Source organism: Halichoerus grypus, chromosome 4, assembly GCF_964656455.1.
Source record: "Halichoerus grypus chromosome 4, mHalGry1.hap1.1, whole genome shotgun sequence".
Classification (NCBI taxonomy): Eukaryota; Metazoa; Chordata; class Mammalia; order Carnivora; family Phocidae; genus Halichoerus; species Halichoerus grypus.
In genome coordinates, this window is record NC_135715.1 from 51,174,663 (window position 1) to 51,202,262 (window position 27,600).

Sequence of the window (27,600 nt, forward strand, 5' to 3'; positions counted from 1 at the left end):
GTTGGTTTTTTGTTTTTTTAACTTTCTGCAGGCTAAAAATTCTCATTATCTAAAGGGTGAAAGAGAAGCAGTACTTCAGAGTGGTATTTTAGGGCAGCAGTCTAACCTACTTCTCATAACTCCCCTCTTTACCCATAAATTTGTTGTACTTGGACCAGCTCCATTTATAGTCATGTATATTAGGAACTTCATTTGGCTCAGCAAAATCCTGAATCCCAAACATTAAGCAAATCTAGCCAACAGATAAGCATACTTTAGATATAATGTATCCTTGGTAAAGTACAAGCAAAACTAGTACTAGAATTTTTTTTTAAATCAACTTCTATTACAATAGTGTCATTCCTAAGAAAGAAAAAAGCTGCTCTTAAGCAACAAAAATGTTTCTTATTTAGAATCATGGACTTTTAATTTTAACTCTAAGGACCTAAAGATTATTTACAAATAAAGGAACTAACACATAGAAAGGCTAAACCTGCTGAAGAGTATAGAGCTAATTAGTGGCAGAGATTTGCTGAAGCTAGGATTCCTGTCTCTGGGCTAGTGCTGTATGCCCAACTTGTCATATCTGTAGCACTGGCCTCCCTACCTCCCCTTAGGACTAATGGTATTGAGAAACTGTGACATACAGAATACTAAAACTACTATCTAATTTCCTTAAGGAGAAAATTTCAGAAATTCACACAAGCAAGAAATTAATTTTGCCTTTTCCTTCAGTGCTGAAGAACCAAAAAAGTAGCCTGTAGTCTTAAGTGGGCAAAAGGACAAGTGAAAACTCCCAGGTGCATTAACAGGCTGTAAGAGGTTTGGGTAAAGTCAGATATCACCCCACCACCATTTTCCTCATGAACCCTGCTACATTTCAAATCAAATGACTAGATCGAAGGGACTGAATTCTCACTCTTTGGGAGGCTGAACCAATGGCTGATTCACCTCTGATTCACCCTATCCTCAGCTATGAGGGTATAGGAATGCCTTGCCACACTGTGAGACCTAACAGACATCAACCTCAACAATTCAACAATTATGGTCAAAAAGCAAAGTTAGACATACAGGTCATCAATGGCCTATACTTTGTAACAGCTGAGACCGCAAAGAATTTTAATCATAAAACACTATTTTTCTGTCTCAAGACTGTATTTATAATGAGTTCAGCAATCAGCCATTCCATGATTCTTTCATGAATGTTAAGTTTCTCTCTGCTAGATTATAAGCTCTTTGAAGTTAATGATCGTGTCTTTACTTTTTGTATTCCCATGGTATCTATTTACTCTAGAAACAGAGTACATACTAAATATATACCTATTAAATTACCCTCTCAGCAGCTAGCCTAAACCACTGAAACCAAAGTAATCGTTGGGATGTGAGAAAAGAAATATTCTAATAAAGAAAAAAAACACAGAAAAACAAAAACAACAAAACCTCAAAACAAAACAAACCACCAGTAATTTCAAGCCTCCTGATGTGGCCAAAAAAAAAAAAAAAAAAATCAACAACAAAAGAACCCCAGCAAGAAGTAGTGTTGGGCTTTCCTAAATCACTCTTTGGCCCAATTTCACAGATTAGCCTTCAGTATGGATAAATTTGCAGCATGTTAAACTCAGGTGTCTATGTTTTATACAGGAATTTGGAAGGTAAGGACCAAAATCTCAGTGTAACTACAAATATTTCCCATAAAAATAACCAAATAAGAATTCCCTGTTATAATTTCTCAAAGTTCTCATTACAAAACTTAAGAAAAAGGTAAATAAACCAAACTTCTTCATAGAAAAATTGTATTTACAACTCCATCCAAAAGCAGTTTTTAAAAGCAAACAACGTAACACGGAAGGTGAAAAAAATCCATGCTCGCCCAAAACTGCCAAATCTAATAAATTATTAACAGAATACTCCATCAAAAATAAGGCAATAACCCAAGATATCCCACTGATGATTTTTCCACTTCCATAACTAGGTAGAACTAATCTATCTAGTAGCAAATGATACTTCATTCCATTTCAGCATGTCTGAAATCCTTAAGGACAAAAGTTTTAAAATATGATCTTAGTTCTTCATTAGACTCTTAGAACACTTGGAAGGAAAATAATTTCTAAAGCACAAAGAGGTAAAGAGGTATAACCTTTCAAAAAGATACTCGGAGTTCAAAATTCAAGAATGCGATATTAATACACAATGGGCATAGGTAAATATATGCAATACAGTGATAGCAAATTAATTTATTTAGTACTTTTTCCATTCCATATCATCAGGAGGATTGATTTCAACTTTCCTTTTACCTACATCAGACCAGTTGGTACTCAAAACTGTACCACCAGACTCCATCTGCAATAAGAAATAAAAATAGATTAATCCCTGGACCATATAATCAAAGCAGAGTATTTTTCTAAAAATGTTCCAAGCATAATGTTCTAAATATAGCCCATGTTTGACTCAATATAAGCAAAGGATAATACTTTGATTTAATCTTAGGCTTTTCAAATAAGTTAGGTAGAAGGCATCATGTTCATACAGTCATATAAAGCACATCTCCCTTGGCTAATCAGCATTGAGGTAAATGTGGAAAATCTACCTTCTGATGAAAATAAAATTGGCTCCCCAAGAAAATAATAATCTCTTTTGTTAAGGATAGTAAAAACCAGACAAGGTAAACTCTTTCTATACTAGTTGGACAGAACTTTTAAGATCCCCTTAGTAATGCTGTGATAAATATATACAAGGGAATGCTGGCATTTTTTTCAAATCAATGTGCATACACACAAGTACATAAAATCAGTATCTCAGTAAAGAACTGATTATCTATTTACCATCTATAGAATATACCACCCACCAAAAACCCTACCACATTCATAAGTACATTCTAAAAAAACCTCTGGACATTTGTTATGTTAATAAAAATTAACTGACTTGGATCACAGCAAAAAACAGTGTGAATTATTCAAATCTAAACATTTTTACATGATCAGCTGTGCTGCTGGCATATGTATATAGTTACAAACCTGACTATTACACTGGAACCTCAGTATAACCTCATGCCCCACACTCCCTGTCAAGCTCCCTTACATGGGTTGCTTTGCATGGGATGTTCTTCCCCACCGGTTTATTTTCCCATTCTTTAGTTATCCTCTAAACATAACATTTCACCATTTCTCTGTGGCCTCCTTTGACCCTAATCAGGACTCTACCTTTGTAGAATTTGTGTTCTGTATGAGCATAATTACCATTAATATGTATCACACTACACTGTTAGAATTTTAAGGGTCTGCTTTCTTTTATACGCTTCGTACCCTTGGTTCCAACTAAAGCTGAGAGCCCCTACAAGGCAAGGAACATATTTTACTAACACTTGTATCCTAGATCTAAGCCACAACGGTTGGGCACATGATAGACTTCAAATAAAATATTGATATGAATGTTTGTAAATGTAATATCTAGTAGAAGCATGTGGGAATAGACCTATTCTTACCTGAATGAAACTATACAGCGTATGTTTTAAGTAACACCTTCTTTCATTAAGACATAAGTATATGTAAACATATGTTAGCAGCATATAGCATGAGCCTTGTGCTTACCTCACTGAACTACACTGTGTATAAACTGTCATTCAAGTAACAAATCTCCTCTCATTAATATAAACCCACTAACATCCTAAACCCCTAACCCCAATCCTAATGTCATTGAGCCCTCTGGAGAGTTCTACAAATTGCAGGATACGAGGCATTTACCCTTCAACCCTGGCCCTAACCCTAACCCTAACCTAATCCTAACCCACATCTGAGAAGAAAAAAAGAAAAAAAGAAGTGGTATACATATACAATGGAATATTACACACACACACACACACACACACACACACAAATCCTGCCATTAGCAATCACATGGATGGAGCTAGAGGGTATTATGCTAACTGAAATGTCAGTCAGAGACAGACACCATGTGATTTCACTCGTATGTGGAATTTAAGAAACAAAACAAAGGAGCAAAGAGAGAGAGAGACAGAGGCAAACCAAGAAATGGATCCTTAACTATAGAGAACAAACTGACAGTTACCACAGGGGAGGTGGATGGGGGCATGGGTTAAATAGGGGATAAGGATTAAGGAGTGTACTTGTGATGAGTACCGGGTGATGTATGGAAGTGCTGAATCACTATTTTGTACACCTGAAACTAATATTACATGTATAGTAACTAACTGGAATTTAAGACTTTAAAAAATTTGAAAAAAAGGGATAAATTCTATATAATAAACTACTCCTATGAAGATGAAGGAATCAGATTTAATTTATAATCTGATATTTACTGATGACATTTACTTTCCCCTTTCCTTATGGACTGCAGTGCAATTTAGCATTTCCCTCTGATTATTTTGTACATGTTGGTCTTTTTTTCCCAATTAGACTGGAAGATCATAGATGAGTCTATTTTCCTTGTTTTCCCAGAAGCACTTGGTATGTTCCAGGTGGCTTGCATATTTATGGGTGTATATGGTTCAATTACTATTAGCAAAGCCTCTGTATGAAAATGGATGCAGATTCTATAATCTATCTTTGAAATTTCACACACTGCTATTCTGTCTAGCATACTCTTAAAAAAGTCAATACTGAAACTGACTTCTCTTCCTGGGGACACAGAGTAGATGTATTTTACCCTATTCTTCCCACTTAGTACTACTAAAAACCTTGGACATTATATATATGTAAACAAACATAAGAAGACTCTAAAAGATGAAGGAAAGAAGACAGATCAGCTAGGGACCTTGGGAGCCAAGAACAACATAACATGGTGGTGAGTCCCCTGGGTTTTCTTTTTTGCCTCATGTCCTAGAGCTGCTGCTGAAGAAGCTGGAAACGCTAAGAGGCACACACAAAAAAAGCTCAAACGGAAACCTGGTTTCTCTAGCTAAAGGATGAAGAAAGACAAAAAGACAGCTTAGGAAGACAGAAAAGTTTTAGACTATAATTGCTCCATTGCACTAGACACCACAGAAAAAAACTGTGGTGCCATCCGCACCCAAGGCCAGTAAAGGCTGGGTGAGGAGCCTAGACTTCCACCCATGCTGGGCTATCATGAAGCCACCTCCTCTGCCACCTGTGGTATCAGTGAAAACCACAGAGACATCTACCCCACTCCCATCAGTAGTGAAGAGATGCCCTGGGATGTCTAAGGAGGCTGATTAGGGTGCCTGGATTTCTACCTCCACCTAGCAATAATGAGGCAGTGCTTTCCCTTCCTCTGACAGAGTGACTGGCAGAGAGAGCCAAATAAGATGGAGGATTTATTTGATTTTATTTAAGATTTTATTTATTTGACAGAGAGAGACACAGCAAGAGAGGGAACACAAGCAGGGGGAGTGGGAGAGGGAGAAGCAGGCTCCCCGCGGAGCAGAGAGCCCGATGCGGGACTCAATCCCAGGACCCCGGGACCTGAGCCAAAGGCAGACGCTTAACTGACTGAGCCACCCAGGTGTCCCTAAGATAGAGGATTTAAATAAGATCCAGTCTCACAGCAGAACATGAAAACATCCAAGTTTCAACTGAAAATCACTTGCTGCTGGTAAAAAAACACCAAGCACAAGGAAAATTTCAGATTCTATTTTTTTTTAAAAAAAGACAATCAATAGATACTAATGTTGAGATGAGAAAAATGTTAAAATTATCTGACAAAGATTTTAAAGTAATCATAGTAAAAAAATGCTTTACTAGAAATCATGAATTTGCTTGAACCAAATGAAAAATAGAACAATACAGCAAAGAAAAGAAAATCTAAAGAACCATCAAATGTTTCAGAATCAAGAACTACAACTGAAATACAAAGGTAAGTGGATAATGCTAAAGAACAGAATAGAAGGGACCGAGAAAAGCATCAGTGCACCTGAAAACAGGACAATATAAATCACCTAATCTGAACAACAGAGAGAAAAGAGAGATAAAATGAAGGAAGTCCCAGGGATGTGTGATACTGTAACAAAATATTTATCTTATATCCTCAGGTTTCAGGAAGAAGAAGGTAGATCTGAAAAAGTACTCAATGCAATAATGGCTGAATATTTCCCAAATTTGGCAAGACACATAAACCTACAGATTCAACAAACCCCAATCAGAATAAACCCAAAGAAATCCTTGCTGACAAAGAATCTGTCACAGGCAGATCTAAAAGAATGCCAGGGGGCACCTGAATCGGTTAAGCATATGACTCAATCTCAGCTCAGGTCTTGAGTTCAAGCCCCGCACTGGGCTCCACTCTGGGCATGCAGCCTACTTAAAAAAATTAAAAAAAAAAATAAAAAAAAATTATTATTATTATTAAAAAAAAAAGAATGCCTAAAGTTCTCTAAAATAAGAACAAATAACAGAACCTCAGAACGTTTAAACAAATAAAACAGAATTTGCTTTTTCTCTTGAGCTTTCTAAATTACATGTGACAGTTGAATGAAAATTAACAATGTATGTAGAGGAAATACCTGTGAAAATTATAAATGAGAGAGAGTAAAGGGACATAAAGGGAGGAGGTAAGGTTTCTACACTTCACTCAAACTGACAAGAAAAATGACACAAGTAAACTCTGATAAGCTATGTATAATATAGCTAGTATACAGAGCAACCACTAAAAATGCTATACAAAGAAGAAACACTAAAAAAAATTATAAATAAATAAAAATTAAACTAAAAAATATTTAAAAGTACTCTCAGAGGAAGGCAGGAAAAACAAAAGAACAAAAAAAATAAAATGGTAGAATTAAAGTCCTAAAATATCAGTAATTATATTCAATGTAAATGATCTGAATACGTCAATTAAAAGACAAGAGACTGGCAGAAGAGATGAAAAAACATAACCCAACTATATGCTGTCTCCAAGAAACTCACTTTAAAAAACAGTAGGACTCAATCAATTTAAATATGATATAGACAGGTTGGAAATAAAAGAATGGAACAAGACATCATGCAAAAATTAATCAAAAGACAGAAGAATTGGCTACATTAGTATCAGAGCAAAGAAAATTACCAGAGCTAGAGAATGACACGTATATATGATAAAAAGGCCAATCCACCATGAAGATACAGCAATCCTAAATGCATATGGAGCAAAAAGAGCTGCAAAATATGTGAAGCAAAAACTGACAGAATAAGACAAAATCAGCAATACAGAAGAATTCAACAATATCAAGCAACATCTATAGAACACTCCTTCTAACAAGAGAACACACCTTCTTTTCAAGCGAAACATAAACTTCAGATACACCAAATGCTAGGCAATAAAACAAAGAATGTACATCACATGGTACATAGTCTCATATCACAATGGAATAAAATTAGAAACCAATAATAACAAGGTAACAGGAAAATCTCCAAACGCTTGGAAACTGAACAACACACTTCTAAACAATCCATGTGATGAAGTCTCAACTGAAACCAAAATACATATTAAACTGAATGAAAATATAACATTAGAACTTGTGAGAGACAGCTAAAACCCCGCTAAGAGGGAAATTTATAGCATAAACATACACAACAGAAAACAGAAAGTCAAATCAACAATCTAATTAACATCTGAACAACCTACAAAGATAGCAAAATAAACCCAAAGCAAGCAGGCGGGAGAAAATAACAAAGAACAGAAATGAATGGAATTTCTAATAAAAAACTGAAGAAATTTCTTAAGTCAACAAAGGGCTGATTCTGTGGGAAAAAAAAAAAATTCAGTAACATTGACAAACCTCAAGACTGAAAGAAGACACAAATTACCACCATAGGAACGAAATGGGAGTATCACTACAGACCTTGTAAATATCAAAACAAAAACAGTAAGAAAATACTACCAACACTGACAGGTTAGACAAACTAAATAGCATTTATGCTCAAAAACACAAACTGCCACAAGTCACTCAATATGAAATAGATAATCTGAACAGTCCTATAAACTATTAGAATAATTTTGTAATTTAAAATCTTGCCAAAAAAGAAATATCCAGGACCAGATGGTTTCACTAGTTTAAAGAAAAACTAACACCAATTCTACATAATCTCTTCCCCAAAACAGAAGAAGATAGAGCACTTCCCAATTCATTTTATGAAGTTAGTATTACACAGATACCAAAACCAGAAAAAGACATACAAAAAAAGAATACTACAAACCAATATCCCTCATGAATATAGACACAAAAATCCTTAACAAAGTATCTGAAAGTAAAATTGAGCAAAATACAAAAAGAATTATACACGATGACCAGGTGAGGCTTATGCCAAGGATGCAAGGTTGGTTCTAGTAGAAATATCATATTAATCATATAAAATCACCGTTGTAACAGGTTAAAGAAGACAAATCACATAATCATTTTGATCAATGCAGAAAAAGCATTCAAATTCAAAAAGTGAACAGCTAGCTGTGCAGTGTTGGTGGTATAGTGGTAAGCCTAATAGCTACCTTCCAAAAAGTCAACAGCCATTCATGATAAAAAATCTCACAAAAGAAATAGAGAACTTTAACCTGACAGAGCATCTGCAAAAAGCCTACCACTAACATTATAATTAATGGGGAAAGACTGAATGGTTTTCCCTTAAAATGGGGAACAAGGCATAAATGTCCACTCTCACCACACTTTTCAACATAGTGCCAGAAGTTCTAGCCACTGCAATACAGCTAAAAAAAGGAGATAAAAGTCACAAATACCAGATTTAAAAAGTCCCTCTTTGAAGATACGACTGTCTACATAGAAAATCACATGTAATTTACAAAAAAATTCCCTAGAATAAGTGAGTTTAGCAAGGTCACAGAATGTAAGATAAACAAAAAAACCAACTGTATTTCTAAATACTAGCATATGGACACGAAAGTTAAATATACAATATAATTTACAATCACTCAAAAAAAAGATACTTAGGTATATCTTGCAAAACATGTTTAGGATTTACATGTGGAAAACTGCACAATGCTGATGAAAGAATCAAAGATCTAAATAAATGGATTGGAAGATTCAACACAGTAAAAATGTCAATCTCTCCGAACTGATATACAGTCAATGCAATTCCTAACAGGATATTTTGATACATATAAACAAAATATTCTAAAGTTTATGTGGAAAAGCAAAGGAACTGGAATATCTAAAACAATTTTGAAAATGATTAACCAAGTAGAAGGAATGACTCTTCCTGGATTCAAAACTTACATAGCTAAAATAATCAAGACTGTAATATTACAGAGGAATAGACATATAGATCAATGAAACAAGAGAACCCAGAAATAGACTGAGACAAATACGCTCAAGTAATTTTTGAGATATGCAAAAACAATTCAATGGAAGAAAGACAGTTTTTCAACTGGTTCTGGAGCAAATGAACACGTACAGGCCAAAACCAAAACATACAAAAAAAAAAAAAACCCCAAAATAACATCTCAACTTTATATAAAAATTAACTCAAAATGGATCATGGACTTCAATGTAATATGTAAAACTATAAAACTTTTATTGAAAGAAATTTTCAGATCTAGGACTAAGCAAAAGTTCTAGACTTGATACTAAAAGCGAATAATCCATAAAAGGAAAAACTGATAAACTGAACTTCATCAAAATTAAATACTTTAGCTCTGCAAAAGACAATTAAGAAAATAAAAAGACAAACTACAGACTGAGAGAAAATATTTGCAAACTATGTATCTCACAAAGACTTGTCAGATTAGTGGTGGCAGGAGTTAAGGAGAGGCAGTGGTGGGAGGAAGTGTGTATGGCTATAAAATGACAACAGTGAAGGAATCCTCTGGCAGTGGAAATGTTCTCTATCTGAACTGTCATTATCATGGTTGTGATACTGTACTGTAGTTCTGCAAGAGGATTCCGTTAAGGGGAAACTGTGTAAAGGATACAAGGGATCTCTGCATTATTTCTTACAACTGTATATAAATCTATAATTATTTCAACATAAAAAGTTTAAAAAAACTTTTTTAAATCAACAGTGAAAAGCTCAATCATGAGCAGTTACAACACAGTAATTTCTGTGGAATACCTGAGTCTCAAAAGACATTTATTAACTAAGTACTAATTTGAATCTAAATGCCTTAAAAGAAGAGAGTGACATTTCCAAAGCTACTGATAAAAGTCAAATGATCACAACTAATGCAAAATAATCAACCTAGTTCTACAGAGATGACTTGTTATTAAAATCTCAGAACTTGAGGCCTAATTCGGGGTGATATTTAGGTTGTCTTGGGCCTTATTTTCTTAATCAACAAATCATTAACAAACCAATGAGTAATTAATATGCACTTTCTACTTGCCAAACACTGTTCTGGCAGTTTCCTGTCTATATTCTTCATCTCTGACACTGAGGCCACTATATATGGTTCTAATGGAGGCTCCTTCAGCTATTGTGATAATTAGAGTATTTCTTAGCCTTCCAAGTTCTAACTCAATGACTAAAGAATATTTATTTGGAATAAACCACTTGAGTCTCAACTCCCCCACAAGTTTCCAACTTCCCCAATAATTACTCTAAGTTTAGAGGAGAAAGAAATGTTCAGATGAAGCCTATTCAAAAAGGCCTCCCAACTACAATACATACAATTTGGTTTCAAACTGCCTCCTTAATCTTATAAAATTTCTGAAATTTACTACCACAATATGTGTTTTTCAAGCTTATGTTCTTACAAATGATTTGTTCATAGCACGTTTCACTTCATCAGAACCATCTGAATAGATCTGCTGAAATAATTTGTTTAAAGCTGCATCTCCCTCCAACTTCTCATTTTTTTCTTCTTCTTTGATCTCACCAACCAATTTATCCCAATTTCTTGTATAATGAGATGATGATGGATATAAGTTCTTTACATCTATGGAGTAAAAAAGATAGAAGTGATTAATCAACATGTGATGATTAGGTCAAGAATATGTAAACTTTGTGACCATGGTATATAGAACATCTTAGCAAATAGTTCAGGTCACTAAATGTCATGTTTATAATAAATGTCTTTCTGATATATACATCAACAATCAGATTTACACTTCTAAAAACTGAATCAGCGTAATGTAAAATCTGGAAGTTTCTTTTGAGCAAAATCTAATAAAGTGTACATTTTTGATATATTATGCAAAATTAGATTAAAAACAGATTCTTTGTGTTAATAATGAGGGGATTGAGTGAGAAGTATACTAGAACTTTTATATTTACAGAAAAGTTGCAGAGATAGTATAAACAATTCTAAAAATAGTGTTTTTAAATAATGCTTCATTAAGAAATTTCTCTTACAAACAAGATTTTAATGTTAAAAATGTGACTTTTTTGAGGTGCTTCTCTTTCAGAGTAGAACTAAACTGAAAATATAATTATCCATGCCATTAGACAGTGAGTTAAGACTCCATCCTCTCCCCACATTAGATTATTAGATTACTTCAATAGGAGATAATAAGCAATTCTTGAATGTTGAAAAATACACCATGTGATCATTTAGAGTTCAATGCCCACTCACGCACACATTGAAAATAACAGTACCTGTAGGACACACTGGGGTAAATGGAGGCTGCTTACAACCAGAGAGGCTACTGACTGGCCCAGGGGCTCAGGGCACTGCCAAGGCTATCCTAAAGACTAAGGGAATCAAGATGGTGGCACCCAAGTAATTAAAAAGTAAGCTACCTAGAAGTTATAAGAGCAGTTCTGTTCACTCTCCGATGGAAATATAACGCAGGCCACAAATGTGAGCCACATACATAATTCAAAAATTTCTAGTAGCCGTGTTACTAAGAATCATCAGGTGAAATGCATTTTAATAATATATTTTATTTAACCTAATATATTCAAAATGGTATCATTTCAACATGGATCAATATTAAAACATTTTATGTTCTTTCTTTCATACGGTCTTCAAAATCTGGTATTTTATACTCCAGCACAACTCAATCCAGACTAGCCATTTTCAAATGCTCAGCAGATACATGTGGTGACTATACTGGACAGTGTAGCTACAGAGCTTTAAAAAAACCTGATTCAAAGTTTCCCTATTAATAAATTAGGACACATTACATGTCCCTCCTTCCACTACTACCTCTCTATATCCCTTTCCTCAAAATAGTTCAGAAATGAGAAACCACTAACCATTCAGGTTGTTGTTCCATCTCTTCTCTTCACCTGTAAGTCTTTCTCCCTGCCTATCTCCCCAGCAAAACAAAAGTAAACAACACCCCTCACAGTTTTACTTAGGGTAAGCATACAGTTTTCTGATCTACCCTTCTTCTATCAGTAATCCTGTGTGTCTATGTGCATTTTCACTAGTAGCCAAAGAAAACAAACAAAAAAATATGTCATAGTAAATTAAAAGCCTAAAAAACATGGGTTTAATTAATCCTAATGCTGACTCCCCAGAAGAATGGGAACACAGGTTCTAACCTCCATTTTACAGATAAGAAAACTGGCCCAGACAGGTCAAGCAACTTGCCCTTATCTGCAGTCTCCAGCTTGCAGGACATAGGAATCTGACAAGCATATTAATTCCTTACAAAAATATAAAACAGGACAGAAGGAATAGCATCTGAAATATCCAAGGCATTGAGTTTAGAAAAACTTTGCAACCATAACACTAAAAAATCTTTATATTTAATCTCAGAAAAACTTTAACACCTGTAGATGGTGGATAAACTACTGAGGAATGGATAGGTAACCTAACTTCCTTGTTCATTCATTGTAATATCAAATAACTGCAAAGATACTCATGTCAGCAGAGACTTTTTTCCATTGTTAGAAGATGCAGCAAGAACCAGTATCACATATAGGGTTTATGTAAGAACCAGACCCAGACCGTGAAGACCAGGGTTTAGTCCTAGGCAATGAAAACTGATGGGTGAGCTTAAGCAAGTTGCTTACTTTCGAAACCTGTAAAATAGGCCTGCCTACTATAGAGGGCTGTTGTTAGAATCGAGTGAGATACTACATTTAAAGTGTTTTGTTTTGTTTTTTTAAATGCTTTTTGAGCTATATATAAACCTCAGCCCCCAAGTCTCTGGGAGTCAGACCCAAAAGAAGCACATAACATCTTTCCTCTGTCTTTCAAATAAAATGTGAAGCAGAAATACCAACTTCAAATATTTCAATCCTAAAAAATTATCTGTTGGTGTCAATTTTCCTGGTTTTGCTAATTACACAATAGACTAGTTGTGATGTTATTATGCAGGGAAGCTGGGTGAAGAGTACATGAGAACTCATCATTTCTGCAACTTCTATGGGCATCTAAAATTATTTCAAAATAAAAATAAAATAAAATGATTTGTTGGCTAACTCAGTGTTTTCTAAAAGGTGCCACAAGGAAATCTGTTTTATGTTATAGAAAGAACAGTGAAAAATCTAAAAGTAACTGAAACACAGTATTAACTCATTTTAGTCATCAAATCAGAACATTAATCAAAAAGAAATTTCTCTCCTTTCATTAATGAGGCCATTACTATAAAATATACTCTTAGGTTGTAGTTCTAAGAGTATCTAGCAGGTTAATCATTCCATTAGAAAAACACCTGTCTGTTGCATGGGCTTAAAATTAACCCAACATACAGTAGTCTGTCCCTTACAGGATTAAAAACAATCAACCCTAGTTTTCCACTCTTCTCCTAGGCTTTTCTTAGGTTTTCATGACCTGTTTGTGAGCACTTCTTTAGGAGCAATAGAGTGAAATGGGTTAGATATTTCACTCTGTGAAGCCCTGAAAGTCCAGGAAATTAGAGTTGACAATATCAGAAGAAACAGAAAGGAATAAATGAAAGGGAGAGGGAAGAGGAGGATATTATTTCAGCAGAATAAACCTCTAATCCACTTACAACCCAAAAAGAAGCAATAGGAAAGGGCAACACACAAAAACAACCCTCAACTAATGTCATACAGTGACTGGGTAAACAATATAAACCCAACGCGCCCTCAGGGTTTATTCGAGCATTCACTTGTTTTCTGAGTTGAAGAATTGAAAAAGGTAGAAACTTCACATGAAAGGCTACTTTGTATTCATTACAGAGCAATCTTATTGCACTCAATATATCTTTTCTTGGGAACATAAATAATGAAAGTAGGAAGAATGCTCATTACTATTTAACTTCAACTATGTAACACAATATGAATTTAAAGTTCATCAAGGCCAGAAAACAAACCTGCTATGAACTGTTTTGGTTTAGGCACATCTCCTTGCCCCTCTAGCTTTTCCCATCTCACAGCCTCTGTCTTTTTCATTTTAATTTCAATCTGGAGGAAACACCAAATAAAATTTATTATTCCATGTAAAATATACAAAACAGTAAAAAACAAATGCAATTTCCTTAAGTCATAAAATTTTATAAGAATTAAGTGCCCTCAAGAAAATTTCCTTAAATTATACAAGGTTAAATTTGAAGAACTTTGAAACATTTTGTTTCTATTTAAAAGCCACCCTTCAAAAACAACATACATACATACTATAAGCTATAATTAAGAGTCTTGAAATTCATGTTTTTTTCTTCCAATGCACTGTTCTCAACCAGGGGTGATTTGGCAACGTTTATGGTTATTGTTGGTCTTCACAACTGGGGTGGGGATTAGGGATGCTCCTAAACATCCTACAACATAAAGGGCAACCCCTCCACAACAAAGAATTATCCAACCCAAAATGTCAACAGCGCCCCCCATTGAGAAACCCTGTTCTAAAGGAATTACTATAGGGGTGCCTGGGTGGCTCAGTCGGTTAGGCATCTGACTGTTGATTTCAGCTCTGGTTGTTGAAATCAAGCTCCTTGCCGGGCTCTATGCTCAGCAAGGAGTCCGCTTCCCTTTCCTTCTCTCTTTCTCTCTCTCCCTCTGCTTCTCCCCCTGCTCACGCTCTCTAAAATAAATAAATCAACCTTTTTTTTTTTTTTTTTAAGAATTCATTTATTTGAGAGAGAGTGAGAAAGAGCACACGGGGGGGGGGAGGGGGAGAGAAGCACATGGGGCTCAATCCCAGAACCCTGGGATCATGACCCAAGCCAAAGGCAGACGCCCAACCGACGTGTGCCCCAATAAATCAATATTTTAAAAAAATAAAGGAATTACCACATTTGCTTGTACATTAACCCATTTGAGAGCTGAGACAAATTCATATCATTGTATAAAAATAATACAACTAATGCTAAAATTTTTATAATAATTCAGTCAATAATTATTAAACACCCAATATGAGCAAGTTATAATCTTCAGGGATGTGGTGGACTTTTAAAATATTAAAAACATGTTCTTGGCCATCTGAAAGTAGATGAGATACTAAAAGAAAGTTGATCAAGAGGCAAATAAATGTTCTAAAAGTTTAGCAGAGATTACAAATGGGTGTGAAAAGAAAAAGTTTCAGTGCATCTTGAAGAGCTTTGAGGGGCAGGAGCAATTGCAATGGTGGAAGGGGGAGGTCTCCAGAGGCAAAAGCAACAGCCTGAAACTGGAGCCCTGAGGTTTCAAAGGACACAGTGCATCAGGGAGTACAGACAAGACCAATTTGTCTCAAGTCCAGGATTTATGTTAGAACAGTAAAAAATACAGATGAAAGAGGTGTAAGGCAAACTATGAAAAGCTGAAACTAGCTTCACTTATTAAAATGAAATATTAAAAGCATCTTTAATTATCTAATCAAGGCTGGTCCCCTAGAGTCCACCCTTAACTGTAACATACACTCACGGAGCACTTACATACACCTTTTGTTTTCCTTGTTCAAATAATGCTCACTCCCAATTTAAGCCTAGCAAAATCAGCATTTATACACTAATAAATTATTATGCAAACAGTTTAAGAATCAAAATAGATTTTTATAAAAAGATCTTATCAGTCTTATAAATATATTTGAGAGAGAGAGGAAGTGCGAGCGCGGGGAGGGGCAGAGGGAGAGGTAGAGAGAAAATTCTAAGTGCAGGCTCCACACCCAGCGCAGAGTCCAATGCAGGGCTCCATCTCATGACCCTAGATCATGACCAGAGCCAAAAGCAAGAGTCGGATGCTTAACCAACTAAGCCACCCACACACCCCTCAAAATAGAATTTTATGTTCTAATTTTTTCTAAGAAAAGGATTTACTTTTGTAAATAGGAAAAAAAAAATCAAAAGACAAATGTAACAGAAAGAAAAGCCTATTCACACCGTTTCTTCAACGCCATTAAATCAGATAAATCATTTAAACTAGCAATTACTGGTAATCTTTCTACCACCTGCATTAAGTGTCAGAATCCTTAAAATTTATATTTTAAAATACCTTAACAAAACACTAACCAAGAAATCTGCCAATAATTTTAATCAGATAGGAAGTGATGGTATAGAAGGGGTATAGTCTGAGTATTTGTATTTTCTTTAGCACAGAAATTTAACAAAAAACTGTTTTCATAATGAAAAAACCATGAAACAAATGTCACTGGGAAAGAGACCAAAAGTACAGTATTTTTAATGTAATTTATGTGTTTAAATTCTACATGAAAACAATTTTAAGAATCTCTAGAATTCTCTAAAATGAATGACTAATTTTTATAAAGTAAAACACTACCTATATTTTCTCATACACAGTATTAAGTGATAATAATTTGGTTATTTTAAGTTGTTACTGCTGGAATATTTATCAAAAAGGGGCAAAAATCTAATAGCTGGCGATGACACAGCAACAGTTACTGAAAAGGGATATTATCATCCTAAAATTTAAAACTTCATCTTCTTCCTTTAATTTTCAACTCATCTGGAAATGAAGACCTGGCAACACTATCCTTAACTAACCTCTGCCTCAGGGCACCCTCTATTCGCACCTCCTGTTCCTGCACTTAAGCACGGTCTATAAAATGCTCCTTGTTTCATCTAGAGAGCAGCATACACTAGCACTCACATCTACTGAAGCCACTGTAACTGGAGTAATTGTGCAGTATGAATCAAGAGGCCTCTGTAAGGCCAAAGTCAAAGCTCTTAGTAACAACATGTATCAAGTGAGACACGCTGACCTGAACCTGAAATTATATTTAATCCATTCATTAAAATAGCTGCACATAATAAAACACACTTAAAGTAGCTTTTTAAAAAGATAAAAGTGGGGGGAGCTAATTTTCTGTGAATTCCTTTTTACCCCTATTTCACTTTCAACGCTTATACGTGCTTTTAAAAATGAAGTTTTAAGTCTTAATGATCCTGGCAGGTACCTCCAAGAGTAACCAACAGCCCAATTGCAGATATTTTTATTGCAACTATTAATAAGCTATTCTATTTTCATTTAAGTCAAAATAATTTACAAGTTAACTTAAAACCTTGGTTTGAATGTTCCTCTCATACGCCCGGGGAAGGTTTTCAGTAATATCCCAAAGCAGTATTCACAGATTACTAAGTAAGAATCCCTGCTGTTCCAGATTAAGTTTTCATGATTTTGCATACTATCACCCACTTCTCAATTCTTTACACAGACAATTTAATATTTTCCAATGAAATAACTTCAGATTTAAAGGGAAGCCATGACCCAAAAGGGTCATGGCATCCAGACACCACCTTCTTAGGAGGGGGGTAAAGCTCCCACTTGCTGTCACAGACTCACCGTGAAGGCATCTTTCTCAGAGACTAGAGAGCTGTGGCAGTTTACTGCTAAACTTTTTCGGGCAAAGTTTTGACAACCATCTGTTTCAAGGCTGTAGTCATTAAACAATTGTTCCTGACCTTTAGAATGTAATTTTCCCAATAGTCTCTTACTCAGCTCTTTACACGTTTAATGGCTGTACCTAACTGCTTCCTCCAAAAATAGAGTAAACTCAGTCTTCCTGAAGCCATACTGCACATCTACCATCTTTATTTTTACACTCAAATCATTTTGTAATCATTTTTTAAAATGCAGAAGACAGTAATTAATGACGAGAAACTGAAAAATCACAGAAGTTCTAATAGCACAATTCAAGTATTTACTGAGTACTGTGGGCAAGGCACTGTGATAGTACCTAAGATCACAGTCTCTATTCTTCCTGAAGAAATCAGTAAGAAATATTCCCATAAACAAAAAATTCCAGTATATATCACCTGTAGTGAAAGATCTAAACATAGGAAAATATTCTAGTTTCCTAGAAGTTTGTCAAAATGTCATTAGTAGTGAGACTGATTACTTTCTCAGCTCCTTTATATTTTTCTAAATTTTCTATGATATGCATTTATTGCTTTTATAACCTGAATAAAAATGTGAATAATCAGGATAAAATACTAATAGCAGTAACATTTATTGCGCACTATTAAAACCCTGTGTGCTTCGTGTATGTCAGCTCAGTTAATAGAACAACCCTGTAAAAGGAGATTACCATCCATATTTTAGAGATGAGACAGCCAAGATAGACAACTTGCTGGAAGTGTCTTTTACTGCTAGAAGTTCTACTTATTTCCTCAGAAATAAGCAGAGGTTAAAAACAGGACAAAAACTATCAACTGTATAATTTTAGAGAAGAGTCATAAATAGGTGCTACTTGTTGGAAATATGACCATGAACAAGTAACTAATTTCACTGAGCCCGTTTCTCCTGTAAAAAGTGATTAATAGGGTCTACGTCATTTAGGGTTCTTATCAGGGTTAAATGAAACCATGTGGGAAAAGAACAGAGCACTGTGTCTGGCAAATAACTGAATGCTATTATCATTATCTTCATCATCATAATTAGCTAAAAAAATCTGGGCAAATTATTTAACATCTCTGGGTTCAGTTTATACCTGTAAGTAGGTGATAAAAATACCTACACCATGCAGTATTTGTGTGGATTACATGGGATAATACACAGCAGTCAAAACAGTTACCTACTATAATTCTGCACAGGTCAAACAGTAGGGACTGGCTAACTAAGCTACAACAAATGTACACAGTACAATACTTTGCTGTAGAATACTTAAGGGCATCAAAAAATTATCCAAAATGTATGGTTAAATTTAAAAAGACAGCTATAGGCAGTACTTGTAGTAAAATCCTTTTCTTTTGAAAATAAGAATATGCATTAGTAGAAAAGGGGGCAAGAATACACTTCAAAAAACGATTTGTGGATTACAGCAACTAATCACTTATTTAAAAAAAAAAACAAAAACTATTACCACCACCACTGTATCAAAGACATAAAACATGTGGCGCCTGGGTGGCTCAGTCAGTTAAGCGTCGGACTCTTGATTTTGGCTCAGGTCCTGATCTCAGGGTTATGGGACTGAGCCCTGCCTCACGCTCTGCACTGTGCGGGGTCTGGTTGGGATTCTCTCTCCCTCTCCCCAGACCCGCTCCTCTGCTCGCGTGTGTGCTCTCTAAATAAATACATAAAATCTTAAAAAAAAAAAAAAAAAAGACCTAAAACAATCAAAAAACCCCCACATCTGTGTGTTTAAAAAAGCAGAAATATCCTGCCCAAACATCTCCAACTCTATCACATCATCATCAGGATTCTTCTATGAATATTAAGAAAAGGAATTCACTCTAAAACTTCTCAATTTTATTGAGTTAAGAAGGGAGAAGGGAGCAATTATTTGTCTCCAACTAAAGACATTTTACTTCCCACAATTCCAGTTAAAAGCCTTCATATTTTATATAGCTATAATACAAAAAAACTGCTTTGACTAAAAACAGGAATAGAAGTGGGGTGCCTGGGTGGCTCAGTCGTTAAGCATCTGCCTTTGGCTCAGGTCATGATCCCAGGGTCCTGGGATCAAGCCCCACATCGGGCTCCCTGCTCAGCGGGAAGCCTGCTTCTCCCTCTACCAGTCCCCCTGCTTGTGTTCCCTCTCTCGCTGTGTCTCTGTCAAATAAATAAATAAAATCTTTAAAAAAAAAAAAAAACCAAAAAACAGGAATAGAAGAACACTTTTTTTTCCCCTTTAAAGATTTTATTTTTAAGTAATCTCTATACCCAACATGGGGCTCGAACCCACAACCCCGAGATCAAGAGTCACACACTCCACCAACTAAGTCAGTCAGGTGCCCAGAAGAACATTTCTACAAGGGTAAATTTACTCCAAAGGATTTTGAAAATTCTAGTTTTTTAGAAGGAGTGAATATTAATCTTTAAAATGAGTATTTCACAGCATAGCTGTCACTGAAGTTATAATCTTGTGATTGTGAGCAGAGAATAGTGTCATGAAATTAACAAGATGGAACAAAAGAAACACTACAGTTTCTTAATAAAGAAAATGAATTAATAGGCAGATATCAAAGCTGGTATTCAATAAAGGGTAGAAAAAACTATCAGAGGTACTGGAAAAAAAATACGAATTCTGACTTGGAAAGACCTAGATATGACATTGTAAAATATTTAGTTAAGAAATGCTATTTCATTAATTTAAGGGTCCTACTTCTCATTTTCATTGCAAATTATATTTCACTCGAATTAATAACACTTAACCAACGATTATACATGAATATGCAACATTTATTCAACCTTGAAGGTGGAAAAGAAACTGGATTCTCAAAGCAAAGAAACAACCGTTTTAAAGCACAGATTTTATGGCATCTCTAATTTTAAGCAGATTCTTCTAAACAGAACAATTCTTTTCTCAACTCACATAAAGGATTCAAGACACCTGAATACATATAAAAGTCAAATGACTTATTTTTCTCTTAGTATCATTAAATAAGCCTCAGTAACCCACAGAAAAATTTTATTTTCAGTATTTTAAGTCTCCCTCTGCTGTATGAAAAAAAGATTCAAAACTTTCATTTCCCTTAAGATAAAATTAAGTGCAATTATTTCAATTTGTTTCCCATAAAATACAGCTTAGAAGTTGGTAGTCTAACAAAACTAATATATATTATTTTGGGTAAAGACAAGAAAAATAATCATCTTCCATTAGACATCTTAAGAATTTTAATTCTTTAATACAGAACTTAGAAAAACCTAAGCGAAGAAGCACTAGCTTTCCAGAAATAAAAGTATTACTCTTGGGCCAGGATGAACAATTTAGTAACTATGTAAACTCGGGGAAAGCATTTAAAGTCCATGAACCTGTTTCTTTTCATCTATAAAACGAATAAAAATACTCTGTCAACTTCAAAGGGTTAATATCAGAATCCAATTTAAATTCATTCACTAAACAATTACTGAGCAGCAGACTATGTACAATACACAGAGATACAGGCAAATTTAGCAAATGGATCATACTTACACTAAAAAATTACTCATTGTTTGTGGAGTTAACTGGGGCATCCTTACCTGGAGCATATACAAACACACAAATATGACTTGCTTCTCATCCTCACAGACTAAACGCAAGGGGAATGAAACTACTATAAACTACTATACAGAACTACTATACAAAATAGAGAAGTAGTTATGTAGCATTTAAAGACTGAAGGGACCAAGAAAGCAAACTGGGAAAACAGCAGGGTGGGGTTGCAGAATGGTTAGCATCAACAAGCACTCAAGTTTCAAAGGAGAATTAAAGAATGAGAGATAACGGTGCTTCATTAACATCCCCAATTCTAGCCACACAAACTTATGTATTTATTACCACACATTCTATTCTTCCATAAATTTTATGAGGAGACCCAGTAACACAAGTTTTTAAGTCATTTACCATCTATTAAACTACTTCAAAAGAACATGCATTAACAACCTGTTGATAAAAATATGTACAAAAATGCCAAACTCATGACTTTCTGACCCAAATCTAGCTAGAGTTTTGTGGTTATTTACCCAACTTCTTTTACTGAACAAATTCTACACTATGTGTAAGACTAAAATCTTGCTAAGATTTCATCCCTTTTTCTCACTTTCTATCACCCAAACAACTGTTTCTTCTCTCACTCATAATTTAACAGCTCTGTACTTTGTAATCTTCAAATAGATAAGTGGGCAAATCACTTCTAACTAGATGCAAAAAACTATCACTTTTTGGGGCACCTGGGTGGCTCAGTTGTTAAGCGTCTGCCTTCAGCTTAGGTCATGATCCCAGGGTCCTGGGATGGAGCCCCACATCGGGCTCCCTGCTCCACGGGGCGCCTGCTTCTCCCTCTCTCACTCCCCCTGCTTGTGTTCCCTGTGTCTCTGTCAAATAAATAAAATCTTTAAAAAAAACAAAAAAAACAAAAAACTACCACTTCTTAACTTTGCACTTCTGCTCAAATGCTCTGCAGGTATCCTCTTCTTTCTGCAGGCCCAGTTACCATATTTTCCCAGACTAAAGGCCAACCCTGATTCTATCCTAGGATAGGAAAATTCACATATCCTTAGAACTTAAACTCAACAGTTACTAACATAGTATGTTGTAAGACATGTATAAAGAAGGTGTAGTAATGGAAAAAGTATACGTATATCATCTGCTGTCATACCTCATTATATACCTTCATACAATTTTATAGATGAAAAAATTTCAGAGCTCATTTAGTCTGTATCTCTCATTTTAAAGGACGGTCAATAGTCCTGTAATAATTTTGTGACTAGTCTAAATTCACAGGGCAAGCAAAGAACCAGAGTCAGATTTTTTTATTTTTCAGTTCAGTACTTGTCCTACTTATACTACCTACATCTTCTGATTGCTATTTAAAACATTCTATGAATTTTAATTCCATCGCATTTTTTACTTCTTTTTGAAAATACAAAGAAATCTAAAAATTATATAATTACTCGAACTGCAGTTTAAATCACTCAGTATTCCCTCATAAAGTATTCTAAAATTCAGCTTAATTAAAAAACAAAAAAAAAGAGCAGATTCATCTTCACAGTAGTTTGTATTTTTAACTATGTTAAGGTAGGGTAAGAAAATATTTATACATCAAAAGAGACAAGTTTAAGAGAAGAGACTTTTGGTATCAAATCCTAAAGAGAGGCTGATAATTTCATCTTTTTTTGAAAACCTCTTTAAGAAATATACCAATCTTAAGTATACAAACACTACTGAGGTTAAATTGATTTTTAAATTCCATTGTCCCAGAATCTGGGGAGGGGAAAATTGTTACTCAAAATTTATTGTCCTTATTTACCTGTCTTTTTTTTTTTTTTTAAGATTTTATTTACTTACTTGAGAGAGTGAGAGAGAGAAAAGCACAAGAGAGAGGAAGGTCAGAGGGAGAAGCAGAAACCCCTCTGAGTCGGAAGCCCAATGCAGGACTCGATCCTGGAACTCCAGGATCATGACCTGAGCTGAAGGCAGATGCCCAAGTGACTGAGCCACCCAGGTGCCCATTTAACCTGTCCCTTTTAATTTGAAAATATGTGCTTAAAAGGATCTATAAGCTTATAATCGCACAGGCAATTAGTTGACCAGTATTTATTTTGGAAATACTACTACTACAACTTTTACTCATTTAAATAATCTCTACACCCAACGTGGGGTTTGAACTCATGACCCCGAGGAGATCAAGAGTCACATGCTCTTCTTACTGAGCCAGCCAGATGTCTCCATTACTGACAACTCTTTTAAAATTGTCTTACCTTGGTTGAAAGTACTTTAAATGTGCTCTGTTCTGGGATTATAGGATGAAGAAGTCTCAGTTGCAAATTGTAATCCTCTCCAGAAGGAAGTTTCACCAAAGCAGACAACTAATGAATACAAAATTAGCAGCACATTTTTATAAATTTATATAATGAAAGGTAAAATACTTAAACTGAATATAATTGCAGAACTTCAATACTGCTGCAGATTATTTTAAATACTTTATATGGAATATCAGACTTAAGAAATTCAAAATAATCCTTTTTTTTCCTACTTGGTTTCCTTTACGTGGATTCTCATGTACATAATTAAATAAGCAGAAAATAGTATGTTTCAAACACATATATAACATTTAAATCTCTAGAAAACTCAAGATATAAGAGCAAAACAATACAATATGTAACAAAAGCAAGGAGTCATATGCAAAACATCTACTTCTACCACTAACTTAAATATCATTGAAGTTTTCTACTAAATGCTAAGAAATCAAGTTATTACAAGTCACACTAATTCAATGTGGTTAGTAAACTCTAAGACATAGAAATCACACAACAAATAAGCAGACCTTTTTCACAAAGTATACCACACAAATGTAACCAAATCACATATCTTACTAATGTCTTTTATATTTGTCAACCAAGTTCTGCTTTGAATTTCAAATCTAAAGAAAAAGAAAATAATGCACATCTAGCTATAACCTACAGTATGAATACTTTTGTCTCAAAATTTAAAATCATTCAAGCTGAAAAGCCATGCTTCAGATTTTCATCAGCATTTTCCACATCTCAGGAAGAAATGATGTATCTGATCAACTGCTATAGATTATTCTGCAATATACTATATTTGCAAATAAAAGTATTTAATCTCAAAATAAAAAATAGTTCAAAGACTGTAATAACCTCTTTTTCTGAAAATTCCACATTTACATTATTCTTCTGAACATTCTTGATCATAAGTGTAATGATTACTTGAGATTCTGTTTGATACCAGTCATACCTATTGAAAAAGAAAAAAAACCACCTCAGAACATCTAATTTTCTTAAAGTTGTTGCTTCTTTATGTTTTGTCAAGATAAAAGCTACAATCTGATAAACAACAAGAGCTCCACCTTGAGGAACAAATAAGCAAAGCAGATGGTGATTCACAGAACCAATTTTATAGAACTAATTTTCTTTGACCTGCACTAATGGAAAAGAACAGTAGAGTATGATGCCTCAAACCTTTCCAGTAGACTTAAATACTTACACGATTTTCTGGGTTCTGACTTATATCTCTAATATTGTTGTGCTTAAGCTAATGTTAAAGATGAAATTTACTCTTAACAGCTAACCATTATTATATACCATTAATAGCTTTACATTTTCATTTCAACCTAATACTAAGAAAAAGCACTTCTATCCCTCTTTTACAGATGAAAAATAAGCCCAGATGGGCGAAGCAATCAGCCAGTCAGTGGCAGGTGTTACGCTAGACCCATGTCGGCTGGACTCCACACTCCAAAATCTCTTAACTGAAGTTGGAGCAAAGAGCCCCGAACACAGGGAGAAGCAGCAAATGAGCTAAAATTAAAATAACTTAAAATTTAACTCATCCTGCCAGGCACAACTTAAATACAGTATCTTCCTTCACTCTCAAGGTACATGGGAAAACTAATGTGCCTAGAGATTCTAATTATGTGTATCTTTCCCACAGAAGGCTCTAGAAATGTAGGGATCCTCACTTTCAAATTAGACTCTATTAGATTATAAACTCCATGACGCAGAGCAGTTTATCTATCCTGCCACTATTATATTCCTAGAACTAAGCACAGTGCCTGGTACACAGTACCAGTATTAAATCAATGTTGGATTATTTTATGCTCCAAACATCTTAATTATTATTTGATGTTTGTATTCTACTCCTGCTGCTGCCACCAAGCTAGTCAAAGTTCCTCGTCTACTTGGTACTTGGGAGAGTCATCCTAAATCTCCCCAGAAGAAGCATGAATAGATTGTTTTGTTTTAACATTTCCAAACCACTTTAGGTAATTAAAATGCACCTTGATTAAAGAAATGAACTAAGAGTCTCAAAGTTTCCCTCTGAAATACAGTGAGGATGCAAAGCTCCCGATCAATGCCTTGTGTTTCTTTCTGTTACAGTCCTAAGAATACAAGTTGTACACATGGCTGATGAACAATTAAAAATAAATTCAAATACTTGCTAGACGCTTAATTCATTACTGTAACTGTTGCCCTGAGCAACAGTCCCTTTCAACTCATGCAGAATCACTCTATGAAAAATTTACTCTAAAATATAAAAGGCAGGTAGTTACAATTCTGTCAAGCCTACTACTAATTTATTTACCTGTGTAATAACAACTGGAAGAGGCTCTCGTCATACATGGAAAGGTGACATAATATGGAACCAGATGAAGCATGTTTAAAATAGAGAACTGATTTGAATTTAACACTAAAATCAATCAGTAAACAGCCTTAGAATTAGTTTTCCCAGGCTAAACAAATTTCTGAAAAAAACTAAGAAACACTGAACATCACAGGGTAAGGACTTGCTTCCTATTAAACAAAAGGATTTTTCCCTTTAGGCGTATTTATCATGCATTGTCTTATGAAAAAGAAACACTTACTTGATTTTTGACTGATGAGTCCTCTGGGATGCACACTGATTTTGGCAAGTTGCAAGAGAAAGATTTTTACAAATTAGTTTACAAACTGTATATTAAAATGCATGTATTATTAATTTACCCAGTGCTATGGTTACTTTGATATGGAATAACTATGTGAAAATGTCCCTCAAAGACAAAGCATACCTGAATTCATAATTGTTAAATAATACTAGTCATCACAAAATATTAGAATATTCAACATTTTTATAATTTTAGGAGTTAAAATTTCAAAAAAGATTTTTCTTCTAAAATAAAAGCGTAAGGGGAAAGGAAGGAAAAATAAGATGAAAACAGAGAGGGAGACAAACTATAGAGACTCTTAACTACAGGAAACAAACAGGGTTGCTGGAGGGGAGGTGGGTGGAGGGATGGGGTAACTGGGTGATGGACATTAAGGAGAGCACTTGATGGAATGAGCACTGGATGTTACATGCAACTGATGAATCACTAAATTCTACCTCTGAAACTAATAATAAACTATATGTTAATTAAATCGAAGTAAAAAAAATAATAAAAAATAAAAATAAAAACCATAAAACCCAAAAAACTTTCTAAAGCTATGATTGGAAAAGGTTACATTTAAATGTCCAGTTCCAAGGCTAACTCTCTAAACCAAAAACAAAAATATTTTAAAAAACCTAAAAAAAAAAAAACGCACTTTTTTAGAAAGAGTATAACCTTCAGGCTTAGCAGTGGCATCAAACACTGCTCTGGAATATATGAAGGAACATTTCCATGGTGCCTTCCAGATAACAGCTTACACTCTGTTTATGGTCTCTCAGCAACAAACATTCTACACTGCCCATCAAGAAACAAACTGATTCTTGACCAATCAATACTTCCCTAAACTATATGTGTGCCAGTTAAGACTATGTAAATCTAAAGAACTTGCCATGGGTCATAAGTGACCTCTAAGTTGTCCCTAAATGATAGGGAAGAAATGGGGTTTAGAGGAAGAAAATAAAACCCCGCTACACAGATTTGAGTCTAACTCAGAATTACTCTCCAGTGTTAACTATTTAGAAATACCTGAATCTAGGTGATACCAAGTAGAGATAATGACTAGAACATATTATTCCTGTTCACCTTGGTACAAAGATTAAACTAGTGTGAACCACAGCAGTGACAAAATGTACTGTGGCTAAACAGCTGTTTGTGTTACCAAAGTATAATCCAAATGCTATTTTGTTGTTTTCAGGACAAGTTCCAATCCCAAATACGATACTGTTAAGACCTAAACAAAAATACCAGCAGGTGAAGAAAGCCAACTTCTATTTATTTAAAGATTTTTATTTATTTTGAGAAAGCTAGCGAGAGTGAGCAGGGGGAGGAGTAGAGGGAGAGGGACAAGCAGACTGCACGCTACGTGCAGAGCCCCACAGGGGACTGAATTTCACGACGCTGATATCATCACCTGAGCCTAAATCGAGAGTCGGACACTTAACTTAGCCACCCAGGTGCCTCGAAAGAAGCCAACTTTTAATACTTCCCTCATCCATCACCCTTAGGAATATGGACAAGCCTTTGAGGTACAGGAATAACCAGACAGGGCTCAATTTTGGTGATGTTCCAAACTCCAATCACTACAT

At 34.9% G+C, this 27,600-nt stretch overlaps 1 protein-coding gene across 1 annotated transcript in view; it reads right to left on the minus strand.

Annotated features, from left to right (window-relative positions):
- Positions 1-2,180: 2,180 nt before the first annotated feature.
- The window catches only part of SUGT1 (SGT1 assembly cochaperone of MIS12 kinetochore complex), a 38,488-nt gene continuing 13,068 nt past the window's right edge, over positions 2,181-27,600 (minus strand). The window contains exons 8-13 of the mRNA XM_036088277.2: positions 25,973-26,007; positions 24,249-24,345; positions 23,349-23,456; positions 14,111-14,201; positions 10,634-10,815; positions 2,181-2,319 (exon numbers count right to left, since the gene is read on the minus strand). Coding sequence (XP_035944170.2) covers positions 2,218-2,319; positions 10,634-10,815; positions 14,111-14,201; positions 23,349-23,456; positions 24,249-24,345; positions 25,973-26,007 — 615 coding nt within the window. The 3' untranslated portion in view covers positions 2,181-2,217. The remainder of the gene's footprint in view (positions 2,320-10,633; positions 10,816-14,110; positions 14,202-23,348; positions 23,457-24,248; positions 24,346-25,972; positions 26,008-27,600) is intronic.